The 7,604-nt window shown below is 36.8% G+C and overlaps 1 protein-coding gene across 3 annotated transcripts in view; it reads right to left on the bottom strand.

The window, feature by feature from the left end:
- The window catches only part of SMC4 (structural maintenance of chromosomes 4), a 36,663-nt gene continuing 29,059 nt past the window's right edge, over positions 1-7,604 (bottom strand). For all 3 annotated transcript variants that reach the window (XM_050779900.1, XM_050779902.1, XM_050779901.1), the window contains 7 exons: positions 6,124-6,313; positions 4,342-4,486; positions 3,880-4,053; positions 3,272-3,454; positions 2,319-2,551; positions 1,680-1,863; positions 1-1,246 (listed from right to left, as the gene is read on the bottom strand). In XM_050779900.1, the coding sequence (XP_050635857.1) occupies positions 1,094-1,246; positions 1,680-1,863; positions 2,319-2,551; positions 3,272-3,454; positions 3,880-4,053; positions 4,342-4,486; positions 6,124-6,313 (1,262 nt within the window). In that variant the 3' untranslated portion in view covers positions 1-1,093. The remainder of the gene's footprint in view (positions 1,247-1,679; positions 1,864-2,318; positions 2,552-3,271; positions 3,455-3,879; positions 4,054-4,341; positions 4,487-6,123; positions 6,314-7,604) is intronic.

Below are 7,604 nucleotides of genomic sequence, written 5' to 3'. Positions count from 1 at the left end.
CTTTATTTAAAAGTCCATGCTAATACTGCGTTTACATTTTTACAGTTACATTATGATACAAACTGTTGGATTTCTTAAGTATCTAAAACAAAAGCCCACTGAAGAAACAATTAACTCTTTTAATTCCTTAGGATAAATACCCAGAAATTTAATAGCTAGGGCAGACTTCTAATTCAATACCAAAATTCCTTCCAAAAACCAAGTGGTTGCCAACTTATGTTCAGTAGCATTAAACATTCTTGAACCAATAGTATAAAAATACCCTGACAATTTTATAGGCAAACATTACTCAAGATATCTTACTAACCATTTATTACTAAAGTAACCCCCAAATACAGATGCTCCTCAACAGTGGGGCTACATCCTGGTAAACCTATCAAGTTGAAACTACCAAGTTGAAATGCATTTAGTACCCTGATAAATGTATCATAAAGTTGAAAATTTGTAAATGGAACCAGTGTAAGTCAGGGGCCATCTTCATACTCATGAAGCAACTACAGTGGGGTATTTTTCAACTTAAAAGATAGCCTAGGCTTGTTGAGACACTGTCTTAATTTACTGGCTCTCTTGTAATTAAGTCATAAATGGTCAAACATCAAATTCTAGAAAAGCATATATTTAAATTCTCATCACTATAATTCAAAATGACTGGTTTACAAAAATATGTTCCTAGTATTTGGGTAATAACTGTGGTGATTGTCTAAACTGGCAAGCTAAGTGGAATGCCTTAAAGAATATATCCAAGATTAGTTGGCAGATGTTTCCAGTGTAGGTAGATCAAAGGCCCACGAAGGTATGCTGAGCACAACCTAGTTCAGGACTTTGCCTCAACTAACATACTTCTTACTTTGGCAAGTTACTTGACCTTCCAGGTATCTAATTTTTCTCGATAGTCTGCTACTTACAAGATTGTCATATTTTTGTAATCTAGAAGCAATTATAGAGAATATTTTATTAGACTTAACTGCATAAAATAGAAACCAGTTTCATGATCTAGTTTAAGGGGTATTTTATAAAACTCATAATCCTTTACAAATAGAAAAAAATCAGTAATACACTGAATCAACTTGAAGAATCTTCAGCATAAACAAGTTCAACAAAGTCCCTTAGATGCAATTTCTTTTGGATTTACAGCAACACTTTTTGTTATGTTGTATGTCTTGTAAATTCCAATAAGTCTATCCGAAATCTCAAACATATTATTTCGAAGAGAAATTATTATGAACTGTGCATTTTTTGTCTGTTCCTAAAGAGAAAGAAAAGTCAAACATTAAGTAATAACAGGTAAATCACACAAACATGTAACCTCAAATATTTTTTGGAAAATAAACATTGCATTGATAACATGTAAAGGAATGATGGCAGGAATAATTCATAAAACAGTATTTCAGTGTGAAAGGAATTTGGTTATTTTGACTTCTAATGGAAAAGATCTAGGAAGATGACCTAGGATTCTAGCTGTGATTCTGCTAATTTGCATTTTTAAGTTTATATTTTATTCCTCCAAAATGGAAGTATTTGGTTCAAATAAAAAATAATTTGGTCTCCACTGATACCAGAGGAGATGGGAGTTAGACAATAAAGAAAAAGCTCAATAGTAAGAAATGAATAATTCCACGTGCAGTGTTTAGGATACCCCTAAAAGTTTCTGGAATGAAAATCCCAAAATGATTACTTACATATATATAAAATGCAACAATGGACACATTTTTAAAATCAAGGGCTGCATCAATCTCATCCATGAAGTAAAGGGGAGTGGGCTTGTAGTGGTGAAGAGCAAATACTAAAGCCAATGAACTAAGTGTTTTCTCTCCTCCTGAAAGGTTGAAGATCTTTTTCCAACTTTTCTTAGGTGGTCGAACACTGATGATTAAGAAAATCATAGTCAAATTACTTGTAAAGCTAAAGTTAAGACCTTATGATTTGTTTTCCATAATTGACTTCTACTGTCTTTCTCTCAGGAATCTGTAATTTGCTTTTCACAAATATGAACTCTTCTGTCATTTTATAAAAACGTTACTGGAAGACGAATACATAGGAATACATACCAAAATTTTAAGATTTAAAGAGCAAGCTAAGTATACTTCTTGCTATTCTTTCTCCTTATCAAATACAGTTTCTCAATCCTGATGTTAAAAATGCCTTGAAAATTTAAGAAAAGATGAACTAGACAAATATTTTGTAAATACTGGCGGGCTGTCCCTGTAAACTGCAAGCATAAATAGCACGTAAGCAAATTAATATTTACTAGTAAATTGTTTGGAGAATATGCAGCAAAAGGTTAACGGTGGGATTATAAACTCAGCATAATTACACACCTGAACATGATTCCTTCAGAGAAAGGATCCAAGCTGTCTACAAGCTCCAGTTCAGCATCCCCTCCCAAAGTAAGCATTTGGTAATTTTCCTTTAATTTATTTGTTATTATATAAAAACCGGCCATAAATTCATTAAGCCTTTGTTTCCGAAGATCTTCATATGCCTGTCTAAAACTGTCTCTTTCATAAGTAATTTTGTCCAATTCTGCTACCCGTTGCAAATACAATTCTTCCTGTGAAAAGATTATGATAGGAAAAATCTATTCAGATAAATTTGATATAATTAGCACTGGTTTTTTTTGTTTTTTGAGACGGAGTCTCGCTCTGCCGCCCAGGCTGGAGTGCAGTGGCCGGATCTCAGCTCCCTGCAAGCTCCGCCTCCTGGGTTTACGCCATTCTCCTGCCTCAGCCTCCCGAGTAGCTGGGACTACAGGCGCCCGCCACGTCGCCCAGCTAGTTTTTTGTATTTTTTAGTAGAAACGGGGTTTCACCGTGTTAGCCAGGATGGTCTTAATCTCCTGACCTCGTGATCCGCTCGTCTCGGCCTCCCAAAGTGCTGGGATTACAGGCTTGAGCCACCGCGCCCGGCCAATTAGCAGTGTTAATTATTATTTCGTTATGAGACGTAGTCTCGCCCTGACGCCCAGGCTGGACTGGAGTGCAATGACGCGATCTCGGCTCACTGCAACCTCCGCCTCCCAGGTTCAAGCGATTCTCCTGCCTCAGCCTCCCAAGTAGCTGGGATTACAGGCACGTGCCACCACGCCCGGCTACTTTTTTGTATCTTTAACAGAGATGGGGTTTCACTATGTTGGCCTCGCTGGTCTCAAATTCCTGATCTCGTGATCCACCCCGCCTGGCCGACAGCATTAATTATACAAAACTAAAGGTCAGAATTTAGGCTAAGGACTAAAAAGAATTCCAACTAGTATACATAAACAGTTCATTCATACCTTCTTTTTATACTCTGCAATGGCACCGAGGTTTGGTTTCATTTCATGACACCGGGCTTCCAAAAGTGCAATTTGATTTGTTATAGAATCTGGATTCTTGATTGCTTCAAGATCCTCTGGGCTTAGAACTGAAATCTCTTCAATAGGATTATCTTCTATAGGATGCAATGATATTTTTGAAATCTAAAAGTTCAATTTAGGGGAGAGTTAGAGAAGGCATAATATCACAATTCATTGTCTTAAAAAAATAGTATGACAAATTACACAGCTATGAAAACAGGAGTAGTGACTGATTTGTGTATCAATTATTTTTCAAAGGACTTTAAGAAAAATAGTTGTAACACTCGAAAGTGTTCATGTAATCTTTTCTTAAATGTCCAGATCAGCCTTAGGGTGAAAGGGTAGTTGTCTGATTCTAACCATTACTTAAGACTTTTCTGTCTATAACAATATGTCCCCATAAACCTGAGATGTGTCACAGAATTAAAAATCACAATGTAGCTCGCAAACAAAATTTAAGAACCCCAACCCCCCAAAACAATCCTCCCCAAACCCACTTTTTTCATAAAGAATACGTTAAAAATTAAACTAAGTGGTAACAATCTCACCTCTTTGTGCCAATATTTTATTTTAGAATTATGTTCAGCAATGTGACCATCTATTTGTTCAAGTTTCAACTTAATACTAAGTGCATCTTTTTGCAGAGCATGTTCATTTTCTTGAATAACTTTTAATTCTTGAAGCAGATTGCGATGTTCTTTCTGGATCTCTGGTAAGGATTCCTAAACACCGAAAAGAACTGCTAGATAGAATCTTCCCAAATACAGCCATCATTTTCACATTATAAAGATGAAGGAATTACTAATCTCTCCTTGCCCCTTCCATTTAAAAATAATATAAGCATTTAAATTCACAAATTACAGTATTCTCTTATTGTACAAATACAAATTGATAGTTATAAAACTTTAAATATATGAGTGCTTACTACATTCTAGGCACTGTCACATATCCAGCTCTTTAAATTGGTTCCAGTATCATCCCATCTCCTCTTAACAGAAAGCAACTCTTACCTCTGCAGCATTTGTATTCTTTACGACCTCTGCTGCTTTGTCCTCAAGACTTTTCAGCTCTGCTGTTAGGTCATCCACCTCTTTCTCAGTATCTTTTATTTCTTTCTCTGTACGCAAGACAGAGTCTTGTGCCTTTTGAAGGTTTCTAAAGCAAAATGATGCATCAAAAATGCGGTAACATGATTTGTTGTTTCTGAAAACCTACTAAAGAACTTTTAATGAGATTTAGTGTGACATTTTTTGTATTCATAGATTTTTAAGTTTATGACTTTCTAAACCATCCTTAAATCGGTTTTTGTAGGTTTATACAAACACTTGTGGGATGAGTTGTATATTTTTAATTAAAAATATACAATATAAGCTGCTTGTATCATCTAACTTTAGATTGATGCAACACTGTCCATTAGATTATCAAATTCTGTCATTTTCTTGTCAGAGATTCTTAAATCTCTACACCCATAAAGTTGTACCTTCAAATACTTACCAGTTCAAGACAAGGCAACAAGTACTTCCAAAAAAGCAAGGCACCACTTCTCCCTTATTACCTCCTTATCTCTGAGCAAAACACTCTGGATTAATTTAACCAGATAATCAATATGCAATCAATTTGTTAGAATTTTTTCTAAAAACAGAAATGGCTATTTAAATTTCAATTTTATATACATACCTAGCTTTATTTTAGACATACTTCAATAAATACTCTAAACAAATTAAGGCTGGGCGCGGTGGCTCATGCCTGCAATCCCAGCACTTTGGGAGGCCGAGGCAGGTGGACCATGAGGTCAGGAGTTCAGGACCAGCCTGAGCAACATGGTGAAACCCTGTCTCTACTAAAAAAACAAACATTAGCTGGGCCTGGTAGCGTGTACCTGTAATCCCAGCTACTTGGGAGGCTGACGCAGGAGAATCGCTTGAACCTGGGAGGCGGAGGCTGCAGTGAGCCAAGATCGTGCCACTGCACTCCAGCCTGGATGGCAGAGCAAGACTGTCTCATAAATGAATAAATAAACAAATAAATGATCTAGAAGTAGATAAACCTTTTTTTTTTAAGGACAATGAAATCTTTTAGGTATTTACAAATTCAAGGTGGCTGGGTGCAGTGGCTCATGCCCGTAATCTCAGCACTTTGGGTGGCCAAGGCAAGAGGATTGCTTCAGCCCAGGAGTTCAAGACCTGCCTGGGAAACATGGCAAAACTCTGTCTCTACAAAAAAATACAAAAATTAGCTGGGTGTTGTGGTGCATTCCTGTAGTCCCAGCTACTCGGGAGGTTGAGGTGGGAGGATTGCCTGAGCCTGGGAGATTGAGGCTGCAGTGAGCCCTAACTGTGCCACTGCACTCCAATCTGGGCTACAGAGCAAGACTCTGTATCAAAAAATAAAAATATAAAATAAAATGTAAGTTACCAAGAGAATTTTGCTAAGTGATCCCATTTTTACCTCTTTTACTTATTCTTTTAATGCCTATATCTATTTAAATTAAGGACCAACTACTCCCTCCGAGACCAGAGAAACAAAACTGATTTCCATGCCCTCACAACAACTGGGGGGTTCGTCTACCTGTACTTTCCTATATCATACCTGTTTACCAGCCTTTTTAATTGGCCATAGGATAAATGTTCATTATAGGTTTTCCATCATGAAAGTCCTATTAGTTAATGTGTCAGACAGGTTCAATAAGTTAACAGTAAGAAAAACATTTTATGGAACATTACATAGTAACCCCCTTTCCAATGTGAAGGTGGGGAAAGGGAAAACAGGTTAGGGTAACATGCATACTCTACCTGTCAGCAGTCTTGATTGCTACTTGGGCTTTAGTAATAGCAGAAGCACATTCATCTAATTGCTTATTTATTTTATCAAGTTTGTCTTGTTGGGCCTTGAGTTTATGATTATTGATTTCTACGATGATATTGTGTAAGCGTTTAACCTCAGATTCTACTTTACCAGCTTTCTCAGCCACAGCATCATATTCTGAAATTAAAAAATAAAGAACCTAATTTGTGTTTCTATGTTAATGACATCATTCGTTAGAGGTACATTTCTTCAGTTGCTATGACTTAACGTGAGGCATTAAAACAAATTTTAGGCATATGGGAAAAAGCACCTTAAAAAAACGATTTCCTGTATCAGAAGAAATGGTGTTATAAAAATATACAAGGTTAAACACTCTAACTCAGCTGTACACACACCATTTCTTAATGGCTTCATGTTCTCGGCTTCTTTTAAGGTATCTTTACAACTTTTTCTTAGGGCATTTCCTTGACTACTGAATTCATAATGATTTTTAGCCTTAGATACACTATGTGCCTAACTCAGTATTATCTTGCCCACAGTGAAGTAACTGTGGTTATTTTCTTCTGCTAACATAACTTCGCAGTTCTCCACATTAAAACAAAGTGGAGGATATAAGATGAATTAGCAATTCTTCCTGTGACAACGAAGAGTAAAAGTTAACATTTCCCAGATTCCCCTGTAGCTAGGGTTTAGACGTAATTTAGGTCAATTCAATCAAAAGTACTTGCATAATTTGGAAGGCATAAACAAATTGGACATGTTTCTTCTGGCAAGCAGTCTGGATTTTCTGTAATGAAGTTAGAGGTTCTGGTGTCCAGTCAATAGCTTTGTGAATATTAACAGGCAGTGGCACTGACTTTGATGGTATGGATTACAGTAGGTACAATGTATTGCTACTGTTGGCAGTTGTAGTGGCATCTTCCAAATTTGAGAGATTGCTTTCCAAATGTGGAGGAGGCAGTAGCTTCTTTGATGGTTCTGCAGAGCAGCTCTGGAAATTATTCTTGAAATGTTAAATCTAGAAACTCTCTTTAGACATCCCAGTGACTCTGTAAACAATGTATTACTCTGCCCCTCCCCCACCACACCCACTCACCACACATATCCTATTTATGCTAGCCATACTGAATTCTGTTCTCCACACTTGAATCTGAATCACTATCCAATACAGGAAAAATGAAAAGGTAGCAAAAACATGGGAGATTCAGGCTATCAAGAATACTGAGATAACTGGTGGAGATTCCCATAAAGCTCCTTTGGGTATATGGGTATTAGGCACAGGAGGAGGGAAGTAGGATTTGCTGAGAGACAAGGATTGGACAGATATAACTACTGCTTCCTTCGTCTTTGCTCTCCTGTTAGGCAGATGTTGGAATTTCAAGAGCTCCCAAATCTCTTAACTTCCTGCTTCTTTATCTTTTTGTACTACGTTATAATTCTTTAGCCTGATCTTTTAGCCCATCTATTA

The sequence above is a fragment of the Macaca thibetana genome, chromosome 2, assembly GCF_024542745.1.
Source record: "Macaca thibetana thibetana isolate TM-01 chromosome 2, ASM2454274v1, whole genome shotgun sequence".
In the NCBI taxonomy this organism is placed as follows: Eukaryota; Metazoa; Chordata; class Mammalia; order Primates; family Cercopithecidae; genus Macaca; species Macaca thibetana.
The sequence above is the reverse complement of the archived record's forward strand: the minus strand, read 5'-3'. Positions and strand labels throughout refer to the sequence as shown.